This window comes from Ahaetulla prasina, chromosome 2 (assembly GCF_028640845.1).
Source record: "Ahaetulla prasina isolate Xishuangbanna chromosome 2, ASM2864084v1, whole genome shotgun sequence".
Classification (NCBI taxonomy): domain Eukaryota; kingdom Metazoa; phylum Chordata; class Lepidosauria; order Squamata; family Colubridae; genus Ahaetulla; species Ahaetulla prasina.
In genome coordinates, this window is record NC_080540.1 from 231203634 (window position 1) to 231229127 (window position 25494).

Genomic DNA, 25494 nt, shown 5'->3' on the forward strand with positions numbered 1-25494 from the left:
TAACCCTTTTTCTTTTAGACTTTTTTGTTTTTAAAAGATATTTTAAAAGAACTGTTTTATAGTTTCTAGCTTTTAAAAACTTTCTAGTTTTTCCCCAAGATATTTTTGGGTTTTAAAAAAAATATTTTTAAGCTTTTTATATGCAATTTTATTTTGTTGTATTTTCCTGCCTTTACATTTTTATTCCCCACCTTCCTTATGCTAATCTTTGACTATATAATAAAGATTTGATTTGATTCCTGAGAAATGTTACTCTCATCTGCTGGTTGTTTATGTCTAACATTCCTTATTCCAGTTTCCTTTCAATCTTTCACACCAGTTCCACTGAGCTAATGTAGCTACATTCTCCTGGAATGTAGCTACGTTAGCACACAAAACATTTCCTAGAGCCATCTTAGATCAAGGGTGTCATACCTTGGCATCTTTAAGGCTTGTGGACTTCAACTCCTAGAGTTCAACTCCTCCGGGAGTCCACAAATCTTAAAGTTGCCAAGGTTGGACACCCCTGATCTAAGAGACCCTTCCTCAAGTTCAGATGTTGTTACCTCTGATAAGCAATACTTCAGTATTGTTTGTTCCAAGGCACACCCAAACACAATGTCCACATTTTTGTGTTACGGTCATGAAGCTTATAGGAACATACATATTAACTGATACAGATCATTGCTCCATCTAGCTCATTATTATCTGCACTGACTTGCTTTGGCTCTTTAGAATTATACTGTATATATTGCCTTTCCAACTCTAGACAAAGATGATGGGAAAGTGAGAAATTTTATGCAGAGAGGAGATGATCCTACAACTGTCTTTTCCAATAACCAAAACACAAGTGCAAACCACGTGAGGCTTATTAGAGTAAGTAAAAGATAAAATCAAGCGCGAAATGGTTTGTAAGCAAATCACAGAGACCTCAGCAATTAGATAAAGCCCAACTAATTTTGTTTTCCATCATTATGAAGTACTTCATATAGTAAGTCATGTTTGATTGGACTTGCCTGGAGTTTATTTCCATCATACCTATAGCTTTATTACCCCAAGTTCAAAGAACAGAATAGGCACTGATCAATGAGAAAGATAATCATGAAAGAACCATAATCTTCCAGGGAAATTTTCTGCTTCAAATGCTAAATAGAGATTTGGTAAATACATCAACCACTTAAACAGGAATTTCTTGTACTAACCACTGCTAGCTTTAGAATCTCCAAGCTGGAACTCATGAAACACCCAAGGTTACTATCTGTTACTCTAATCTAAATTACTTGGTGGGAAAATGCATTAGGTAAACCCCATACTTTGAATATTTTGGCTTGAGAGTAAATTGCAAATCTTCATAAAAGATCAATTTATAAGGCAATTACTAGGGAGCATCCATGCATGTGCATCTTTAGCATGTGAGAAAATTACTATTCCTCTTAATTTTCATTCCCTGGTCCTTTTTATATAGATAAGGTTCTGCTCAGTTTACCTACATTTAATCCCAATCTTTCTGAGATGGCACTGAAGTTGGCAACCTGATATCCACTCTCCTTGAGTATTTCGAATATTTATATAATCTTTGGTGAATGCCTCCTGGATTATTGGAAACTGTGTCTACAAAGTCTGGAGGTATCAGGTTGCTTGTCTCTGTACTAACCCAACAAAACTGTGCTTTTTGTTTGTTCCTTCATCAATGTTTTGTTGACCAATCTTGTTCCCCTAGAAGCTATAGAATGCACAGGTTCCCTGGTTTGATCCTAGATGTTCCAGTTTTTTAAATGGATCAGGCAATGGAAAATGATAAAAGCTCCTGTAAGAGTGGATAATACTTTACTATTGAAAAGACAGGACCGCTTGGGAAGGAAACAGTTCTTATGTTCCTACAAGTTCTCCTTTCCTGTCATGATTTATCATGGGTGACTGGCCGCAGCCAATAATTTATAGCTTACATAGATGCAAACAGTGGCTCCTACTAATACAATGAATGTAGGAATAGCACTGATAGATGGACCAGGGATTGTCAGAATCAAGCATTTTCCTTCTGATAGTGGCCAACCAAATAGTCATGAGCAGAAGATGGAACCCTCTGCCTCTGGTATTTATTTATTTATTTATCAAATTTTTACAGCTGCCCGTATCGCCAAACGCATCTCTGGGGCAGTGTCCAGCAATTGAGTAAAACAACTGATATAAGAGATATAGTCCTAAGAGATTAGGAGACACACTATCTGCCCTTAAATTATAGGCAACACTGAACCTTAATACTGTGATTTGCACAGAACTGACATTAAAAAACTGGTGTCCAACTTCTCTCTTCTTCACCAGGTCCTTGGGACTAACATGATTTGAGGGAGAAGTTCTAAATGTTGCTCAATCAGCAAGTGAAGAACTCTCTCTAATATAAGAGATAAAATCATAGAAGAGACTTTGAGGGATCTTCTAGTCCAACCCTTTGCTCAAGGCAGGAGCCTTACACCATCGCAGTCAAATGGTTCTCTAGTCTATTTTTGAAAATCTCCAGTGAAAGAGCACATACAACTCTGGAAGAAAAGCTATTCTGCTGATTAATTGTTCTTACTGTCAGAAAATTCCTCCTTACTTCTAGGTTGGATCTCTCACTTTTTTCCCTGTCCTCCAGTGCTTTGGAGATTAAGACAATCTTTTCTTCTCTCTGACAGCCTCTCAAATGCCGGAAGACTGTTATCTTGTCTCCTCAATCCTTATCATCTTCGATAAGCTAGACATAGCTAACTCCTTCAATTGTTCATCATGCAATTTAGCCTCCAGTTCTTTAATAATCTTTTTTCTTCTTCTCTGCACCCTTTCCAGGTATCAATATCATTTTTCTACTAGGTGACCAGAATTGAATGCAATATTCCAAGTGTGGTCTGATCGGTATGGTATAAAGTAGTACAAGCACTGCTCTTGATCTTGAAACTATTCCTCTTTTGTTGCTGCCTAAGACTGGAAGATAGCAATAGCACTTAGATTTATATACCGCTTTACAGTGGTACATACTGTAAGATACCATCTTATACAGATGGTATCATGGCTTACAGATACCATCATGGCTCAATGACTTATTACTGTATAATCTCTGCAGATGTTCTAGAATATCTTCTTTTGCTCCCTCAGTTTGTATTAGTCAATCCAATTTTCTGCCCATTGATTTCAGGCTCAGATTATGTATTTGGTCCATTTTATATCTTCTGTAGCAAAGATGGAAGCAAAGAAATTACTCAGCTTTTTTGCAATCTCTGTATTGTCCTTGAACATCCCCTTCATATCTTTGTCATGTAGCAGCCCACCAACTTCCCAGACTGTTTTTCTGCTTTAATGAAATGTGAATTAAAAAAAACAACTGTTTTTCCCTGTGTTCCTCAAATTTTTTTTTCCAAAGGCAATTGGACTTTCTAATTTTTCTTTAAGACATTTTGCGGCTCATCCAAGTAGCTTCTTCTTGAATGAGAAGTGAAATGTCTTAAAGAAAAATCAGAAAGTCCAATTGCCTTTAAAATGGTTGGGACAACCATGATCTGAAAGAATGAGAATCTCCATAGATGCTTTTTACTTTTTACTGATTTTGGCTGAATTCCTATTTCCAGAAAGAAACTTCCCTAACTTTTGGAGCTTCTCAGTCACAGTCAGAGACCCTGACTGGTCTGAATATCCTTACTTCAAGCAGCTGTATTCACTTCTAGCAAGGCACAAGTCCATCTCCCTTCTTTTGAAAGGTGTAAGACAGAACAAATAAGGTAGCAAGAACATCAACAGCTGTGCTACACTTGTCTGAACTGGCCGTCTTTGTTCTGAATAAGCAAGAACAAGTCTGGAAAGTATAGGATGAGGTGTCCTCCATGGTGTTTACTTTGCTAATTGTGGTTTTGGTTTCTCTCTGCAGCCTCATGAAATGTGGATATTCTCTTATGCAGTCCGTGAGTCATTGACTTTGGATTTGGGAAAAATGTTGAAGAAGAACTCATAGCCTAAAATATTTAGGTATGTAAAAGTTTCAATCCCAGATGGGTGGTTTTTAAAAATATTCAATATGACTTACACCAAGGCTTTCATTCTTTTTGATGGGTTCTTTGTTGTTGTTGTTGTTAGTTGCGAAGTCGTGTCCGACCCATCGCGACCCCATGGACAACATTCCTCCAGGCCTTCCTGTCCTCTACCATCCTCGATGGGTTCTTTACCTAATCCTTTCTTGTATGTATGTATGCATGTATGTTTGTTTGTTTGTTTGTCTGTTTATTTGCAGGGAGATAGAGATTCCTTTTTGGACTGTTGGTGGCAGCTGGTTTTTGCAAAGCAGTGCTGGAGCCACTCTTCAAAAAGCCAAAGTGGCCACGAGATTAAATAATATAATCAATATTAAATATCTTCAAATGGATCAAACATATTTGAACTGTGATTAATTTGCTGATAATTTTATTAATAAGCAAATCATCATGTAACATTACTTTTGTTTCCCAGTTTGTCTGCTATGGGATGACTTGATCATTTCAAGCATAGGGATGTCCATATGTGTGAACTCACATTCTCAATGACACTTTTTATTCTAAAGCCTGACTACTTAAAAAGAGGTCAAGTAGTGTGATGATGATAATGATGATGTTATCCATTCAGTCGTGTCTGACTCTTGGTGAATCTATGGACAAAGCCTCTCCATATCTTCTGCTCTTGCACTATAATATATGGGACGGGAATGAAGTTGAAGACAGAAGGAAGAGCCGCAGCTTAGACAATAGTCCCATAAGTGAACCCTGAATCTGATGAGGTGTTGGAGTGGAGAATGCACCTTAAAAGAAACCTCCTCTAGTTTTGGGGAAAGTAAGGCGGGGTAAGATATTTTCAGATGTGAATGTTTCTATATTGTAACCTTGAAATAAAGATAGTATTAGTACTCATGGTTAGTGCTTCTTGCCTGGTCTTACTAGGTAGACCAGACAGGAAGTACAATCAGATGAGCTAATTCTACTTTATTGTAAAGCTATATTAAGAGAATCTTGCAAGTCTTAAAGAACAGTTCTACCACTGTCCCCTTTATAGCCCCAAAACTAGGGAGGGTGTTTTCTGAGCCTCTTCCTTTACCCCAATTCCTGCTGTGGGCTCCTCTAACTTTTATCTGACCATTCCCTTGACTAGTTTCTTTGCCCTCCCTTCCAAAGTCATTGGTGATACAGCAAAAGTGCACAGCCACTATATGCTCAGATGCATTTTGCCTCAATAAGTGTACACATGTATAACTTTGCATTGCCACACTCTTCAGAATTTGCGTGCACATGAAAAATCACAATGATTTGGTGTCACTCAAAAAGAATCTTCCCCCCCCCAAAAAAAAGCCATATTATGTACAAAATTGCACAGACTATTGAAGAGATCCAGATTCATGCAAATTTAAATTATTATTTACATTTACAGCATAAATGAATATAAAGGAGAAAACATGAAAACTGTAGAAGAGTAGAAGGGACAGGTTTGCTGTTTATTGCTTAAGAAAGAAAGATTAGACAATATTAAGCTAAAGCCCATGGGTCTGACGCTTTCAACAGCTAATTAAACAGCTAACACTTCTATTTGTGTTTTGCTTTTCATGCTTATCTAATTAATATGTTTTTGGTACTTTCAATTTAGCTTCACAAAGGGTGACAAAAAAGTGCATATTTTCCTCTTTCTGTGCAGTTAAAAATCGTGCAGTGTGCCATGTGAAGCTATTAATGTGTTTGCAGAAGCTCTGAAACCTGAATACTAAGTAATGATAATAAGATTGGAAGCATTTCTTAAAATGAAAATTTGAAAAAGTTTTCATAGGATGGATGAAGTTAAATAATCATTGCTAAAGTTCAAGCCACAACCGAGTAAAATATTTCCTAGGGGAGAGATACCTTATCAGCTTTTTCGAGTACTTTGCACATCTGTGCATCAAAAGCTATACAGTTCTTGAGGTTTCTGATTGACCTTTGGTATAAAATTGAGGCATGGAAGGAATGCAGGTCAAAATCATTTTTATTAGTTACGTGCGCCAGTGAATTCAGTGGAAATGATGGATTGGGTTTTAAATTAAATTCTATTGATTTCATCAAGACTAGATCTAATACCATTTAGGTTAGATTGAGGAGGTAGTAGTGTCCATCTGATAGTTGTTAAAATGTGAAGGTATAGTGTGGGTTTCTTTTATAAGAGTCATTTTCTTTTCATGAAAGCATCAGCTATCTATCACTTGCGCATTGAAAATTCACTTCCTGCATCTACCCAACCAGTACTTCAATTCAACTGAAAAAGGAATGAGATGAAGAATAAAAATGATTTGCTATTGCACACATCTGTTCAACTTCTCTCCAGCTACACGCAGGCTTCATAAACCTAAAACTGATCTAGCAGAGAAGGATTAGATAAAATGTCCCAAAAGTGCTTTTTCAAGAGGCAACTGGACTTTCTGGAAATCCAGTTTTGCTAAATAAAGTGGCCGAACACCTCATTTTTAAGAGCATCAATCGTTTTAGGCTGTGATCCTTGGAACCATTGTTCTTAAATTTACTTTTTGAGTAAACTTGTACATAGACTCAGTAACATTGCTTCTGGGCATGCGTTAGTTTTTTCAGCTATAAAATAATATTATTAAGGAAAGTGATTGTTTTTAGACTCTGGTATCACAGAGAAAATTCTTCCAGACTGTATAGGTATATAGATGGCAACTCCAATCATCTCCAACCAGCTCATGGCTGTGGTGAGCGATGATGGGAGTTATGATCCAACACATCTGGACAGTAACTGATGACATATGCTACATAACTATAACAGTATGCAGACTGTCCTTTTGGGAGATGATTTTGCCTTATCAGTGCCAGTGCAAATAAAATCAGAATACAGTCTTGGTCATCATATATTATCTTTTTATAGCTGTCAAATTATATCAGGGCAAACAATTACTTTAAAATTCCTTGCACTGAAAAAAGCGAAATAACATTAGCATACTCTAGGAAATCCTATGGATTTCAATCATCAGGAGAGATTTCAAAAATTTCTTACATTCAAAAAATAAAAGCATCCTCTTCTATTTGATCAATTGTAGGATTCAACTGTATTTTCCCACAACTTATGCACACCATTTAATCAAGGAAAAACCTTGTGAAATATTACCAAATGTAGTCACAAACTTTTCACAAACCAGTAAAATAACTAAGAGGGGCTAGGACTGGCTTTAAGGTGGGGAGGCTGCCATAATTTCATATTAATGAATAAATAGATCAGTTCCCTTTTTTCCCCAATTGCTTCAATGTGCCTTGATTTGATTCTTAAAACTGGCCTTGTGAATGATTATATAATGGAGACACATTCCAGCCAAAGTAAAAGCATCTTTATTTTTGCGGGAGTGTTAAGTCTGGATTTAAATTTCTACCACTAAAATCAACTGGACTTTAGAGTGCTTAACTTTGGCTTAAATGTACATTCCTGACTTGAGATAGTCAGGAATATATCAAATATATAGTAGTTCACTCCCTGCTTTCTTGCTTTAAAAGCAGCTTAACATGCAGTAAAAATTATCTCTTAACCTTTTCTCCAGATAAAGTTAAATAATCAAGCCTTATTTATACTAGGTGCACATGCATGCAATATTGGAAATCCTGATATATCTAGATGGGAGCATTGGTTTCCTTCCAATATCCTTCTATATATGTGCTCAATAAAAATACAAAGAGATAACCAATAAACTTCTTGATGAGCCCATGCAACAATCCAAACTTGAAAAGCAAAATGTACGTCAGAGAGTGCACCTGCCAGAAATTCTCTGAATCACTTTTAGCCCTTCAAATCTGGATTTCTGCAGAGCCCTCCTTCACGATTTCTTCCCACGCCTCCAGACTCACCTAACAGTCTTTGAAAATTCAGGAGGTTCTGCTAGCTAGCGGCTAAAGTTCAGAGGTATTTTGCAGCAATCATATCTTGTGCAAGAAAAACAGGGGGGAAAGAGAGAACTGGTTGAAAAGTTAACCAAAATAATATGTCATGTTTCCTCTTATCTATTTCTGCGTGATCAGAGAAAGAATTTACCAGATACTTGTGCTTGTGGGGCAGAATTGTTCATAGCAAGGTGCTTGACTGGATATGAAAGCTTGTCTTCGAGAATTTAAAGCAGTATTAATTTCTTCAAGAATGTCTTCCTTTTCCTAGAGCACTGAGATTTCACTGTTTTTCAAAACCTACTTCATTCTTAAGTCCCACGAATGAAGAAACTCCTTTCTTCTGACTGGACATAGAAAAAGATTGCACCGCACTATAATAGGAACCCATTCACCTCCATCCAAGTCCATCTATATTTTATGTATTCAATGTTATGAAGTAGCACATTGCAAATCACATTGCAACTGACAATACAGGTAGGACGAGGGCAAAACCTTATCATAAACCTGCACTACAAATTGGAATACACCATCGTTGTCCCATGTTCATTGGGGAAGAAGTTTCTGAGCATTAAAATACTTCTGCTGGAATGAAGCAACTAGGTAATGTGTTCTGCCGCATGCAGCATAAGTCAAATCCTTATGCAATATTATAAATCCATCTCCTAACTAGAGGAATGCCATTGAATTACTCTCCCCTGGGTTTAAATTCAGACTTCATAGCTCAAGCGGTTTGTAGATCATGTTGCCAACTGTCACAGATAAGCTTCTTCAGCTTGATTTGCAGTGGACTTAGCCAAACTTCATGTTTTCAGGCCCAATTAGCTCCACTTGAAGTAACATTCTGAATCTGAGCTTATTTGAGAAGAGTGAATTGTTTTCCACTTCATGTAGCACTAGAGTACAAATTTGCCTACCTCTAGGTTTTCCAGTTTAACTGGGTGAAGGATAATTGATTACTTATTTGAATGTCATTACTTTGTAATTCTGTGGGCAGAGGCAGCTTTCCGCTTCTATGCACTTATTGTCCAGATATATCTATATTCTTTACAGTTGATTTTGATGAAAATTACTTTTTCAAATTTCTAGATTCAAACTGAAAAACCACAGTTTAACTAATTTTCACTGATTGTTAATGTATTCTCTCTCTCCCCCCCCCCATTTGAGAAACTGAATCTTCTCCCTTCAGTATTAGCATGTTCTCACAACCCTCAGCTTAATGGACAGCTGTGGGATCATGGATATAATTTCTACACTGTTTATTGTCGAACAATCACAACATTACGGAATTTTTACAGGTGTAGTTACAGCTATGCTTATTCCACTCAGCCACTGACAACTCCCACTTAAATTCTAGTGAGAACTTAAAACTCTAGTGAGATTTATTAATGTAAACATGCAGAAGTTCAGTCCAGCAGGGCACAGTTCCAAGAACTCACATGTAGGTTTGTACATGTATTTAGCATCAAACCTAAAATACCTTTTTTGTTCTTAATATAAATGCTGTTTGAACCTTGTTTCACTTCACTGCGATACCTTCTGGGGCTAAAACGATTCAAGAACTCTATCATCAGGCCAATAGATGACAGAGGAGAATACTGGAATAAATCCACAAGTCACTCCAGATCTGAAGCAGAAGCAAGAATAGCAGCAAGAACGAGGACATTCACAGTTTGGGGATCATGGTTTGAATAAAGTTAGCCAGAATAAACAGAACTAACCTTAGTATATTGAATCTTCAGATCACTGAGGGGTGCAGGCAAAGTCTTTGCAGCTGACATGATTTGAGCGGATCCTGCAACACAGGTGAAAGCAGGCTTTAGAAAAGTTCACTTATATTTGCCCTCTCTGAGTACTTAGGTTTAATTGTGCCTTTTTTTTTATCTGAGCAGCTATAGTATATTTGCATGGAAGACTATGATTGGATGATCCACCACACAGCAAAGTGTGTGCGCGCGAGGGGGAAGTACAAAGAAAGTGTAACACTTAAGAAAGCGGGCTACGAGCTCAGGGGCAAAAGTCTACGTGAGTTATGGTGAATAATCTGAGCCTTCCCCCCCTCCTTCCTCAAAATAGTAGTTTAGATTCTAATCCAAAGCATTCAGTTGCGGAGGTCTGAAGTTATTTCAAAATGCACGTGTTTTTATTTAATCTTCCGTGTTTTCTCCTAACCGCGGCATGACAGAAGAATGTAGTTCTTTCCCCCCCCAGAAACTGCAAAGAACTCTGCCCCATTAAAAATAGGAGTATCCCATACGAGAAAAACAAAAACTCTCCAAGAGCTAACTCACTCTCTCTCAGCTTGGGGGAATAAAATTAACATTTTTGGGGCAACTAACTAACTAACTAAAAACTAACATTTTGGGGGCACCTTGAAAATAATTGGATTTTTTTAGGACCATGTTTCTCAACTTCAACAACTTTTAAGTTGTGTGTACTTCACCTCTCAGAATTCCCCGGACAGCATACTTGACTGGGGGATCCTGGGAGTTGAAGCCCACTCCTCTTGAAAGTTGTTGAGGTTAAGAAAGACTCTTCTATGGCATAAAACTTTGTGGATCAAAGCCTATATTTCAGGTACCCGAAATTTGGTTTGTATTTTTGTGTGTTATTTTTACTGCAGCTCTGTGGGTTATTTTGGAGGCAGGACTGATAAATTCAGAGGATTTAATTTCTGCTGAGTAAAAACCATTAAGGTTAGCTGAATTGTACTTGTTTGTGGGTGACGCTTTCACACAATTTTCTGGCATGAAAGAGAAGCGGTTTGCCACTTTTCCCTAGTAAGATAGTTGCTCTGCAGCCCTAGACTTCCAGATGTCCTCATTTAAATCCAAAGTAGGGCCAACTTCTGTTTGGCTTTCTAAATCAGCCATAATCAATTTGGGGTTGGCCAGCTGGCTGGAGAATTCTGGGAGTTAACATCTACACATTTTAAAGCTCCGAGAAAACAGCAAATCCTATCTCCTGAGTGTTCATATTTATATGTTAAATAAAAAATATAGCAAATTAAGTATTCCCCCTCCCAACAAAGAAGCTTAATGTAGAAAGGGATGTACTGAGAACAGACTTCTTCCTGAGAAAAAAAGTAACAGCCCCATTAGTAAGTTGTATGGGGAAAATTTCCCTTCCCTCCTCTCCTGCCCTCCCCCACTCTCCCCTCCCCTTATAAAGCTCACTTCATGCAGGGTGTGGCAGCTTGAAATATTATCAAGGCTTTATATATTTAGCCTTGTCGTTAGCCCTTCACATTTCAACAGGATGCCTGGCCCAAAGTTGTTTGCCTTATGACACATCTGGCCTACAGCCTCTTTCTTAAAGATTTGGTCTTTACACTATGCATAGTGTTAAAACAGACAGCTCCAATATTAACTGATTAGGAATCATTCCAACTTCTAATAGGGTTGTTGCTTTTGTTGTTACCACTTTTGAGAGGTTAAGCAAAGATCGAAATAATGGGAAACTTCCCTTCCTTCTGCAAACATCCATAGGTGTTTTGGAATCCAATCCACCTAGTGTGGGCAAGAAATCTTAATTTTACCTGAATAGATGAATTATACAGAGCAGATATTAACACAGAAAAGTTAATTTCAGCTTTAGGTAGCTTTATGGGGAATTAGTATCTATGTGAAGGCTGCTTAATTAGTAATAGGCCTTGCTGTGAACTTTTCCAATTAATGTTTGCACCAAAGTTAATATATAGAATAGTGGTGTCTGCTTTATGAATTGACTATAAAATATAAAAACCACTAGATTTTATTGTGCCAGCAACTTCATTGTGTAAGAAATGTCGTAACTGTTTCCCAAACAAATGGAAAGACAATTTTAGAAAGGTGGATATGTCTACATGTGCTTGAAATGAATGGAATGTGGAAAAATTATTGTGGACTCAAATCCTATTGATTTTAAAGTCACTTAGACGCCTCTTTCCTTGATTTGTGCCCAATGGATACAATCCAAAGCATACAAAATGTTGTTAAAACATGTCATGGGAAAGGCTTTATGCCTAATTGCATACATGGTGTTCACATACATTCTTTTGCTGGCAGAAAAGAACAGGGAAGCCTCTGTAAAACCAGACAGATGCAATTCTACTGAAATAATCAAATCACTGTTAATATGGTTATTTCAGATTGTTGGGTGCTAGAACTAGATAGTAATTCCAATGACTGGCAACTGTTTTTTTAATCCTTAAGGAATATAAGACACTTTTTGTGTCTCTGCAATATTTTACAGATAATCATCGACTTATGACTATCAAACCAAAATTTCTGTTGCTAAGCAAGACAGTTCTTAAGTGCGTTTTGCCCCATTTTATGATCTTTCCTGCCATGGTTGTTAAATTAATCACTGTAGTTGTTAACTTAGTACCACGGGTTGTTAAGTGAATCTGTCTACCCCTTTTCTTTGCTTGTCAGAAGATCGCAAAAGGAGATCACATGACACCGGGACACTGCAACCGTCATAAATACACTTACAGTTTCCAAGTTGTAAGTGTGAAAAACGATCGTAAGGCACTTTTTTCAGTGCTGTTGTAACTTCGAATGGCCTCTAAATAATGGTTGTTAGTCAAAAACTACCTATAATCCTATTGGTGGTGTTGGACATAGACAAAGAATTCATCTGAGAATATTATTTTCAGTATGAGTGAAAGTCATATTAGTGCAGTGCCTCAGTTAGAAAGTCCATACAGAGAGTGGTAAGGATAGCCGAGAAGATTATAGGAAGCTAGCTTAGAAGCACTAAGTGCTTAGAGCGCAAAGCATTGTTAGCGACCCCACACACCCACTTTATGGTCTGTTTCTTTTTGTCCCCCCTGAGAGAAGGTTTGGAAATATTTCTAGCAGGACTACTAGATTCTGTAACAGCTTTGTTCCCTATGCCATCCATCTGGTAAACTCACAAGATTTGTTTGTCTCATCATATACATGTATACATCCGGACTAGACTGTGTTTTGTGTATGTGTGTGTGCGCATGTGTGTGTGTGTGTGTGTGTGTATGTATGTGTATATATATATATATATATATATATATATATATATATATATATATATATATATATATATATATATATATGTAGGTCTTTGGTTATTCGGGTTTTCTCCCGCGTAAAATTGGAAGTGTCTTGGCGACGTTTCGACGAAGTCTCATTCGTCATCTTCAGGCTTCAACCGTGCTTCTGGGAGCAATGTGTGATTGCAGCTGTTTCTTCCTTTTAACTGCTAGTGGGGTTTGAACTGATTGGGTGGGAGCTTGGCTGTGCTCTGATTGGATGTGGGTTTTTGTGCTCTGATTGGCTGGGGTGTGTCCTGTTTGGGTGGGGGCTTGGTTGTGCTCAAATTAGTCTGAGTTGCAGGGGGATCTGAGCTGGTGAGCTGCACTGCTGCTGTTTGGCTTTGTGTTCGTGTTCGTGCTACATCTTCGTAGTGGGTGTCAGTCTGCTGCATGTATGGATTGGAGGGTTTGAAATGGCTAATGTTGCAGCTGCGGTCTGGCTTCTGGTCCTTGGTCGTGCTTCCTGATCAGTGTGAGTTTGGGTGTGCTTTCTGGGTGGATGTGTGGTGGTGACATCCTGTGTGGACCTCGTGAGTGTGGGTCTGGTGTCATTCCTCGTGTTAAGGACACGTTTGTCAATAAGGGCAGGTTTCCAAATGGCTGGTAGGCGGAGGTATCATCTCGTTTGTTCATGCTGTGTGGGCGTTTTTCTATCTCGATGGCTTCTCTGATTATTCTGTTGTTAAAGTGTTCAGTTTTGGCGATAGTTCTGGTCTTTTTAAAGTCAATATCGTGTCCTGTGACTTTAAAGTGTTGGACCAGGAAGAAGTTAGTTCCTCTTTTGAATGAGTTCTTGTGTTCTTCAATCGTGCACTTATTCTTCTGTTGGTTTGTCCAATGTATGTGGTGGGGCAGGCGGTGCATGGGATTTCATATACTCCTTGATTTTCTAACTCAATTTTGTCTTTGGGGTTTCTTAGGATGGTGGATATTTTTGGTTTGTGCAGAATGCTGTCTTGATGTTATGTTTGTGGAGGATCTTGCTGATTCTGTCTGTGGTGCCTTTTATATATGGGAGGAGGGCTGTGCCATTTTCTTGCTCTCTGTCTTGGGTTTTAGTGGGGGGTTCTTTTTGGATTAGTTTGGTAATCTTATTTCTCTGGAATCCATTGGATGTTAGTACGTTTGTGAGAGTGTGTAGTTCGGTTTTTGGTGTTGTTCGTCAGCTAAGCATTTTGTTCTAGAGATGAGTGTCTTGGCTACGGAGTTGATCTGTGCTGGGTGGTGGTGTGAGAGTGCATGCAGATAGCGGTTTGTGTGTGTTTTCTTCTGGTAGATGGTGTGTCCTAGGGAGCCATTGGGTTTCTTGTAGACTAAGACATCTAGGAAGGGAAGTTGGTTGTTAACTTCTGTTTCCATGGTGAACTGTATTTTGGGGTGTAGGCTATTGAGGTGTGTGAGGAAGTTTTCAAGTTTTTCTTTCCCGTGTGGCCAGATTATGAAGGTGTCGTCTACGTATCTGAGCCAGAGTTTGGGTTTGTGATCAGATTTTTCTAGTGTATTTTCCCAAATACATCCCCACTGAGACCATTATATGCGGAGTTGAAACCAGCCTGACCAAAATCAACCCCGATGACGCTAACAAAATCAGACTCGAAATCACCAACATCCTCTGCAGCAGCAAGCCACCCAAAAGCAACTTACCCAAAGAGGAACAGACAGCACTACTTAACCTGAAAAAAGACACCAGCATAATAATCCTACCAGCAGACAAGGGGAACGCCACGGTGGTTATGAACACATCTGACTACCAAACCAAATTAACCAACCTACTCCAAGACCCTGCATACAAGCCCCTAAAACAGACCCCACCACCTACCTAGAAAACCACTAGATCCAAAATAAAAGCCTCCCCATCAGCGAAGAAATCCAACAAAGAATCATTCCCAGAGAAATCATCCAGATGCCCTAAGCTCACGGCCTCCCAAGATACACAAAGAAGGAACCCCCACTCAGACCCATAGTCAGCTCCATAGGCTCACCTCTACAAAACCTAGCCAAATTTCTCGCCAAACAACTACAGCCCTATGCAGAATCCATCGCCTCACACGTAAAAACTCATTCCAGTTCATAGAGATCATAAAGAAACAAAACTTACAGCCCAGCGACCTACTCGTGAGCTTTGATGTCATATCCTCTTCATCCAAGTGCCAATCAAAGAAGCCTTGACAGCTATCCAAAACAAATATAACCCCCCCAAGCACATCCTAGATCTGACCAACCACTGCCTATCCAATACATACTTCATCTATAATGGACAAAAATACAAACAAATAGAAGGAGCACCCATGGGATCACCCTCTCACCTGTCATTGCCAACCTCTACATGGAACACTTTGAAACCCAAGCACTAGAAAAATCTGATCACAAACCCAAACTCTGGCCCAGATACGTAGACGACACCTTCATAATCTGGCCACACGGGAAAGAAAAACTTGAAAACTTCCTCACACACCTCAATAGCCTACACCCCAAAATACAGTTCACCATGGAAACAGAAGTTAACAACCAACTTCCTTCCTAGATGTCTTAGTCTACAAGAAACCCAATGGCTCCCTAGGACACACCATCTACCAGAAGAAAACACACACAAACCGCTATCTGCATGCACTCACACCACCACCCAGCACAGATCAACTCCGTAGCCAAGACACTCATCTCTAGAACAAAATGCTTAGCTGACGAACAACACCTAAAACCGAACTACACACTCTCACAAACGTACTAACATCCAATGGATTCCAGAGAAATAAGATTACCAAACTAATCCAAAAGAACCCCCACTAAAACCCAAGACAGAGAGCAAGAAAATGGCACAGCCCTCCTCCCATATATAAAAGGCACCACAGACAGAATCAGCAAGATCCTCCACAAACATAACATCAAGACAGCATTCTGCACAAACCAAAAATATCCACCATCCTAAGAAACCCCAAAGACAAAATTGAGTTAGAAAATCAAGGAGTATATGAAATCCCATGCACCGCCTGCCCCACCACATACATTGGACAAACCAACAGAAGAATAAGTGCACGATTGAAGAACACAAGAACTCATTCAAAAAGAGGAACCAACTTCTTCCCTGGTCCAACACTTTAAAGTCACAGGACACGATATTGACTTTATAAAGACCAGAACTATCGCCAAAACTGAACACTTTAACAACAGAATAATCAGAGAAGCCATCGAGATAGAAAAACGCCCACACAGCATGAACAAACGAGATGATACCTCCCGCCTACCAGCCATTTGGAAACCTGCCCTTATTGACAAACGTGTCCCTAACACGAGGAATGACACCAGACCCACACTCACGAGGTCCACACAGGATGTCACCACCACACATCCACCCAGAAAGCACACCCAAACCCACACTGATCAGGAAGCACGACCAAGGACCAGAAGCCAGACCGCAGCTGCAACATTAGCCATTTCAAACCCCTCCAATCCATACATGCAGCAGACTGACACCCACTACGAAGATGTAGCACGACCACGAACACAAAGCCAAACAGCAGCAGTGCAGCTCACCAGCTCAGATCCCCCTGCAACTCAGACTAATTTGAGCACAACCAAGCCCCCACCCCCACAGCACACACCCCAGCCAAACAGAGCACAAAAAACCCCATCCAATCAGAGCACAGCCAAGCCCCCACCCAATCAGTTCAAACCCCCACTAGCAGTTAAAAAGGAAGAAACAGCTGCAATCACACATTGCTCCCAGAAGCACGAAGCTGAAGCCTGAAGATGACGAATGAGACTTCGTCGAAACGTCGCCAAGACACTTCCAATTTTACGCGGCAGAAAACCCGAATAACCAAAGACCTACATACAAACACCATGAAAACCTCAGAAAACATATATATATATATATATATATATATATATATATATATATAACATATATATATATGTTATATTTATGTAGTATATGTTGGAGTGGTGACCCTTTGAGAGCAATATGTAACGAAATTTCATTTTAAGGTACATTTAAAGTGACAATAAAGTTATCCTAACAAGTGCCCCAGGAAGTTGGTTAAAAACAAGGCGATCAACATGATAATGCAGATGTGACAAATTGTACAGGTTTGGAAATAGATGTGGCTACTGCACATATTTACTTATTTTATTTATATATTAATATCCTATCTTTCTCTTGATGACATCGTATACTTTTGTTTGTTCTCCAATCCACATGCAGATCTTTCTATCTTGTCTTGTAATGTAATGGTGGGAGCATGTAATGCCCCCGCCATCACAATTTATGAAGCTTCTTGGATGAAAATAGAAACGTTTTCTTCCTCCTCCTCAAGGAAAAAAACACCCAGTTGCTTTCTAAAGAACAAAGCAGCTTTAAGACAACTATGACCTGGATGACTGAGAATCTCCATAGACATCTGCTTCTGACACATTTTGCTAACACTTAGCTCTCCAGAAAACTCTAATGATGGGAAAGAAGGAAGGAAAAAGAAGCTGACTAACATAAGGAAGATGGACTCTGTGGAAGTCCTGAAACACCAGGTTAGGGACACATTATCCTGGAGAAAATCAATCTATATTTTGTGGTCACTAAGTCTGGATACAAACCTGATGCCACCTAATCAAATCATGGTTAATTATGTATTTATGCATGCAGCCTTCCACCCTGGATCCTCACATGAGATTCCATTTATGAGAACAATTAAAAACTATTGTTTCAATGGATATAGTAAAATAGATCTCAGAAAACAATCCAAATTATACAAATAAACTAAAGATGTTATGCAAATTCAAATGGCCAAGTCAAAAGAAACGTTTTAACACCACAACAGTCTAAATTAGGTATCAGGTCAATTACTTAAATTAAAAGATGATGCAGATGGGTCTTCTTATTGGTGCTGTACTGAAAAAAAACACAACATATTTCCAATACCAAGTTCTTATACAGTAATAAGTGTCTAGTAGAAGATTTTAAGATACAGGCAAACTGGTATGGGAAGAGGTGCTTTTTCAAGTATTTGTGCTCCAAATTTAGATGTTTAAATCAGTGGTTCTGGTTGGTTGGTTAGTTGGTTACTTATAAACTGAAATGACATGAAATATATATATATATATGTGTGTGTATGTATATTATATTATATATATTATATATATAAGTAAATGTTGTACCTTGATGAACGTATCTTTTCTTTTATGTACACTGAGAGCATATGCACCAAGACAAATTCCTTGTGTGTCCAATCACACTTGGCCAATAAAAATAAAAATTCTATTCTATTCTAATCCAGTAAAACAGATAAAATTATAGCTATTGAATTCTGTATGGGCTGAAGCTTCTGAATTGACTTTAAGGATAACATTAGCTTGTAATTAATAGTGCATGAATTATCAGACCCAGAATATATCTACCTAGAAACAATGGCAGATGGTTCAGGAATCAAAATTAAAAGCTATTTCAGGCTACTGAGAACACCTGGACTCATAGCAACAATGGAGAGTTGAAGATAATTTCCAGGTTATTAATCTGTGGATCATCAACTGTTTACGTCTAAATCTTCTGCATCAGAAAAACTTTCATTTTCTTCAGATTTAGTTTCAGTTCTTTGGCTTCCATTTCAGTGTTTCCGTAACCTCTCTAAATTACTCTCTAATTTAGAATAGTAGTTAATTGCAGGTTTCTTGGAGTAGACCACTTAGTGATAATCAGTGTGAAAGCAGAGTGTCACTGAGACAGTGCTTTAGAGTAAAAGGTGAGCTTCAAAATACCCCTAAATTAGGGATGTCAAACTTGTGGCCCATGGGCTGGATGAGTCATGGGCTGGCTGCTCCCATCCCTGGTTTAGCAAAGGGAAAAAAGTCATGATATGTGATGTGATGAAAACATGACACTGCAAGTTTGACCCCTCAGCCCTACATAAATCCCAAAAGTGCAAGTTATTTACCGTACTTTTTATTGTTGTTGTTTAATAAAAGTTTCGGTTGTAGGATCCTTGGTGCTCTCTGAATGCAGCGATTTTTTTTTTTTGGCAGACATTTCTGCACTGATTATATTACTTAGTTTGGTAATGAAACATCTGCAAGAAAACCACCAAGCTCAGAGAGCACCAAGGACCCCTTGTGTCAACCCTGAGCTACAAATATTCTCTTCTAATGTTTTGTATTTTTTTTTTTGACAATAGGATTGTCAGGACATTTGACAAGTGTCTGTCAAAGGCACGGCAGGCCCTTCCACTTAAGGTGCGAGCCTAAACACTGAATGTTATTCTCTCATTTAGATCACAGGAAGAATGAATTAACTTAAATGACTCTCCCTGCCTTCCAACACACAATACACCTCCATGATCATATGAGGACATAGTGTTGGAAGGCAGGGAGAGTCATTAAGTCATTAAGTTAAAGGGCCGTGGATAGCTCAGGCTGTAAGGAGCCTGTTATTAGAACACAGTAGCCTGCAATTACTGCAGGTTCAAGCCCGGCCCAAGGTTGACTCAGCCTTCCATCCTTTATAAGGTAGGTAAAATGAGGACCCAGATTGTTGGGGGGGCAATAAGTTGACTTTGTAAATATACAAATAGAATGAGACTATTGCCTTATACACTGTAAGCCGCCCTGAGTCTTTGGAAAAGGGCGGGATATAAATGTAAATAAAAAAAATAAATAAAAATATTCATTCTTCCTGTGATCTAAGTGAGAGAATAACAACACCTGCTTGTGACATCATAATGCATCTCAGGTACTTGCAATTTAGCAGCTACTAAATTGTATTTTTGGGGCAATGATGTCAGGATGTCCATGCTATATTTTTGACTCCACTGTAGCTTGTTAAATCTTGATATGCTTATGTAACTATGACTGGTGGGTATTGAGTAAGAATAATGCAAACAGCTGGTCAACATGCCTAAGAGATACCAAGCTAAGAATGATAACACAGGTAATGCTTGCTTTATAACCATTCCTTTAGTGACCATCTGAAGTTACAATGGTACTGAAAAAAGTGAGGGAGGGAGAAGATGGGATGGGTTTGTATGTGTGTGCCACATACAAATACACAAGGATAATAACTACGAAAAACAAAAAACAAATAAATCAAAGTGTAAGAACAAAATAAAAATAGAAAAGAAAGAAAAGAGATATAAGAAGTAGCTTCCAATCTTTTTACTGCAGTCATAAGTAATTTACCTCTTACCTTATGGTTACAACATAACTCTCTTCTTTCCATCTAATAATAATAATAATAATAATAATAATAATAATAATAATAATAATAATAATAATAATAATAATAATAATAATAATAATATTTTAATTTGTATACCGCCCTTCTCCTGAAGGACTCAGGGCGGTGAACAGGCAAAAATAAAAACAACAATCAAATACATACAGAATAAAATATAATTTAAAAACTTATTTAAATTAGCCCAATCTAAAAATACTTTTAAAATCCCAAAACCTAATTTAAACATTTAAAACCCTAAAAACAACTAAAATTCTATGCCAGTCCCGCACGGATAAATAAATAGGTCTTAAGCTCGCGGCGAAAGGTCCGAAGGTCCGGAAGTTGGCGAAGTCCAGGGGGAAGCTCGTTCCATAGGGTAGGAGCCCCCACAGAGAAGGCCCTTCCCCTGGGGGCCGCCAGCCGACATTGCTTGGCTGATGGCACCCTAAGGAGTCCCTCTCTGTGAGAGTGCACGGGTCGGTGGGAGGTAAACGGTGGCAGTATCAACTCTACTCATCAAAACCATAAATGTGGATATGTTCACCTTTTTTTTGTGTCCTACAAAAAGTCTATAAGGGATTTCCAGTCAGCAATAAACATAGACAATTGTCTTTTCTATGAGAACTGAATGCCCAGAATGGTTTCAGTTCAAGGAAAACAATTTAGCTGTCTGAGCAAGTGCCACCATTTTCACCAACCATTCTTCCATACTTCTTTCCATCTTTGTGCATATGATAATCTTGCTGCAATAATCATGTACAAACAGAAAATTCCATACCTTTTCCCCCAACTATTTATCCATCAATGCTGAAATAATCTTTGGTCTCAGCTGTAATATTAATCTCCAAAATCTTCTGAATCAATGGGATTTTTCCTGAATATTTGAATTCAGAATTTTCTAGCTTTTTTATACAACCTCTAAACATGATAAAAAATGTGTCTTCTTATTGCCCACATTCCCAGTATAAATTTATATATTCTAAACATTTTCTCTGGTGAGATATACCAACAATACATCATTTTATATTTTAACTTTAAGACTGTGATATGGTGTAAATTTCAATCCCTTCAGCAATTTTTGCATTGTTCCATCGGTTTATCGTTACCAACATTTTAGCCTACTTTATCATCTTTCTTTCACTTGTTCTTCTTTTGTTTCAAATTTCAGTTAGTATACATTTTAGCAATTACATCATTTCTATTTCAAACTCATATGTACAATGCTCAAAACGACAATTCTTTTGTCTACTTTACATATTTCTAGTAATTATCCATTGTTGAACGATTGACAATCATACCTCTCTTCTCTTGATTTTATTTTATGTTTTCCTTGACAAAATTCTAGTATTTTGTGATAAATTAGCCATTTATGTTTCCGTATGATTTATCACCTATAATACACTTAATTTATAAATTGTTGCCTTTCTAGAATACTAAAGTAGAAGCAATAGATACCCTGGCCAATAAATAATAGAGGTCTTCTAAAACTAGAATCTTTATTTTCTAATTGCAGATAAGGCTGATACACTTAAACATGTAATAATTATACTTTATTCTGCATTGGTCATCTCATCTTGAATATTGTGTCCACAGCGGAGCATCATAGTTTAAGAATGATCCCAACTGGAACAGATTCAAAGAAAGGGAATGAGGGTAATCTGGGAATAGACATTGTTGAAGAAAAACTGATGGAACTGGGAATATTTGACCTTGAAAAGAGAAGATTGGGAGGGGATATGCTACAGTAGTTCTTTTTTCAAGCACCTGAAAGGACATCACACAGAAGGTGGCCAAGATGTGGGCAATGAGGACAGATTTTAGCAGAGTGTTAGGACAAATCTTCTAACATCAAGAACATTTGGATAAAAGAACCAATCTTTCACTGGGTGGATTCAAGTAGAAGCTGACAATGATTCTTGATCAGAGAGAGCCAGTATATGTGAATTACAATCCTATATCAATGTACACATTTGGATTCAACAGCCTTGAGAGGAGACAACCATTGACTTTGCATTCAGAAAATACTGATTCAGTCTATAACATTTCCAGAGACACTTGCTGACCTGGATCAGTAATCACCTTTGGAACAAGACTGTCCCAAATACTTCTGGGCAAATGGATTTTGATTGAAAAGGTACTTGAATGTTTACTAACACTAGAAGACCTACTACAGCTGCCTATAAAACATGAGGACACATATGGATAGGCAACTCTGAAATTACATAATTTAGGCAAGAACCTGGAAATGCAAACTCTATGCACTAAGGGGATTTATTTCTGAGTAAAATGCTAGGTTTATGCCATGAATGAACTATGGGTATCAACAATACTAAACATAGATTTATGAGAGGAAGATCCACAAAATCTGCCTGCACGATCCTTGCATTAGAGCCTATTTATCTTTAATCATTAAAAAGATCAATCACTTGAATAATTGCTGGTGAAAAGGTTAAAGTAGTACAATTTTTTACAATTTTTTTTCCGTCACAGCAAAGCTCTTGAACAAATACCTACAGCAAATATCAATGAACTGTCGAAATGTTTGTTAAGTTTGGTGACCTCTAATGTGTACAACTAATTCGAACTGATTTAAGATTCAAAACTATTCAAAAAGTATGAAAAGGCAGCAAACCTTTAAAAGTGGAAACATTACAACATAAGATTCAACTGAACGCTTGATTTGAGATTGAAGATTGCTGTGTAAGTTTAATATGGGATATGTTGTGAAACAACATGCAGGAGATGTGAAAAATAGTATATGGTTTAAAACCAGGAGTTTCTGTACTACCAACGTTAAGAAAATATTGATAGCGATCATACTAATTGAACGTGGACAGGAAGATTAATTTTGGGTAATATAACACAGCATAGCCCTCTAAGGATATAAGAGAAGCAAATGAAGAATCTTTCATTTTAGTTGAAATTGCATACAAGTGTCCATGAACATAATCTAAGCATGAATTCTGTCCTATATTTGGCCAAAATGGAAATGTAAAATACTGAAATTATGATAGGAAAATAGATAAATGTTTTTTGCCTTACTTAAAATTCAAATTCATACTTAATCATCACAGGCAAATGACAATAAACATACATATACATGCTGCAGTTGGACACAAAATTATTTGGGAATAATTCAGTGACACTTATTTCTGAAAATGCATATGCAAATTGCATTGTTAAATATTTTGATATGGAATAAAAGGCTATCAAAATGGATGGTATTTTTTTTCCTTTTGAAAACGGCAAAGTATTATATATTTTAGTATTTCCAAAATTTCAAGTACCGGTATATACTTAATGTTTTACTGAACTCTTTAAAATAGATAAATACAGCTGTATTATGCCTTGTGAGATTCATTCATTAATTAGATGTCATTAATCTGTTAGGACAGGCATGTAAATGTTATTTTTCACCTAACACTAACAAATCGCCAGTTTTACAGCTTTTGAATAATATTTATATCTTGATTAATGAGAAGCAATTGCTCTTGTAGATTGTTGTGGAATTAGCAGAATCTTAAGGATAAGCATTCCAGTAGTTAGAATTAATATAACAAACTTCCCATTACTTTGACGAAGGAACAATTTTATTGGTTTTACTTATCAATACTTATTTCTAAACAGTATAGTAGCATAGAGTTAGAAATGTATCAGACTCCTTTGTATTTTTTTAATATTGGTACGATAGATCACATATTGAAAATTGTTCTATTTCAATCTATTTATTTCTAATGGTAGAACAATTACTGCATGTTTAGCGCAAAGTAAGTCCTGCATTTGGCATTCTTCAGACTGAGGTGCATGCCTAAATCTAATGTTTCCTTAAATCAAAGCACAGTCACTGAAACTTAAAAATGAAACAAAGAAATAAACTACTTAAAGGCTAACTAGGGTATCCTCTTACATAAATTATCTATAACTTTTAAAAAGTATAATCAGAGTTTTCTAACTGCATCTAAACATATTTCTTTTAAGAAAAATTGTTCATCAATTTCTTCTGATTGCTATGTGTGTGGATTACATCACACACACACAAATCTCCTTATTTCCAATTTAGTCATTACATATTTGGAAAAGCAAAAATATTCTGTTTTATTACATTTCAAGAGCAAAACTCAATACAAATTTGTTGCCTGTTTTATAAGCTAAGGACTGTTGTCTTCAAACATACAATATCTCTTTTTGGCTCCTTGTACTTTCTGTTATAGAAACAAAGCTGAACAGGTTTTTTTCAGTATCAATCACATATTCAATATAACTTAAATGGATTTTGAAAACAAAATGACACCTTGAAATTTCTTAGCATTGCTCTTTGCTTCAGAAAGACATTCTTAAAACTTTGCCATAGACAATAAAGAGCTTTTCTGCGATTGCTCAAAAACATTTGAATTTAAGAATATGACTGCCAATTTTTCTCATATCCCAAAACAATATATACATATATATGCACACACACACACACACACACACACACATATATATAACATGGTAAACAAGTTTTACCTTTCAACTTCAAAGTTAGTTTGTATATCTGTTGCACGTCTTCATTAATAGCAGACCAGCACACTGTGTCCCAGAATCTGCAGTCAACACGACAAAATATCATTCATGACATATATATATAGCTAGATAGCTATAGATAGATAGATAGATAGACACCCACACTCACGCCTACAGACACACAAGTGATTATCAAGAGCCCTGTTTATCAAGACTGATCCTTGAAAGTGATCCTTTAAGCAAGCACTAAGTGGAAAGAAACTAAAATACATTTAAATGGCAAAAAACAAAAAACCTTATTTATGACATAAGGGATGAAAATACCCACATACCATTTATTCTGTTAACCATGTAATATACATTGTCATTTTGACATTCAGACCATTTCTCTCTTTCCATCACCTCCATGTCAGTCCAATTCACTCATTCTGACCAGCGATGAAACTGGGCAAGGGAGCTGGGGGTGGGAAAGGAAATGGGGAAAGATTGTTTTCCTAGATGATGTATTTGCAGGGAATTTTTAAACTCATCAGATTAAGTATTGGAAAGATGGTGGCCTTGATAAAGGAAGCCCTGCTGATTTTCTGTCTCCTTGAGACAATAAAAACCACATAGCTGTGTCTGTGTCTTTCTGTTTGGGATTGTTCTGCTTTAACACATAAGAGACTGAAGTTCAGTTACTATTCTTAATTAACTCAAGTTAAACTAATGAGGGTGGGTTGGCAGGGAGGGAGAGGGATGGAAAATGGGGGAGGAGGAGGGGGACGATTTTAAAAAAGCAACTGAGCTTTGGTTTAATGGAAGGATTTGATACAATGCATTTTTGATGTAGAAAAACCCGTGACTGTAATAAAAATTATAAT

General features: G+C 37.4%; 2 protein-coding genes across 3 annotated transcripts in view; one reads left to right on the forward strand and one right to left on the reverse strand.

The window, feature by feature from the left end:
* Positions 1-24752, reverse strand: part of ALDH1A1 (aldehyde dehydrogenase 1 family member A1) — a 63329-nt gene extending 38577 nt beyond the window's left edge. For both annotated transcript variants that reach the window (XM_058169837.1, XM_058169836.1), the window contains exons 1-2: positions 24635-24752; positions 9602-9675 (exon numbers count right to left, since the gene is read on the reverse strand). In XM_058169837.1, coding sequence (XP_058025820.1) covers positions 9602-9675; positions 24635-24737 — 177 coding nt within the window. In that variant the 5' untranslated portion in view covers positions 24738-24752. The remainder of the gene's footprint in view (positions 1-9601; positions 9676-24634) is intronic.
* Positions 1-25494, forward strand: part of LOC131191569 (cytochrome P450 1A1-like) — a 79125-nt gene that overhangs the window by 6186 nt on the left and 47445 nt on the right. Inside the window, exon 2 of the mRNA XM_058169833.1 lies at positions 3878-3975. The gene's annotated coding sequence lies outside the window, so the exon portion shown is untranslated. The remainder of the gene's footprint in view (positions 1-3877; positions 3976-25494) is intronic.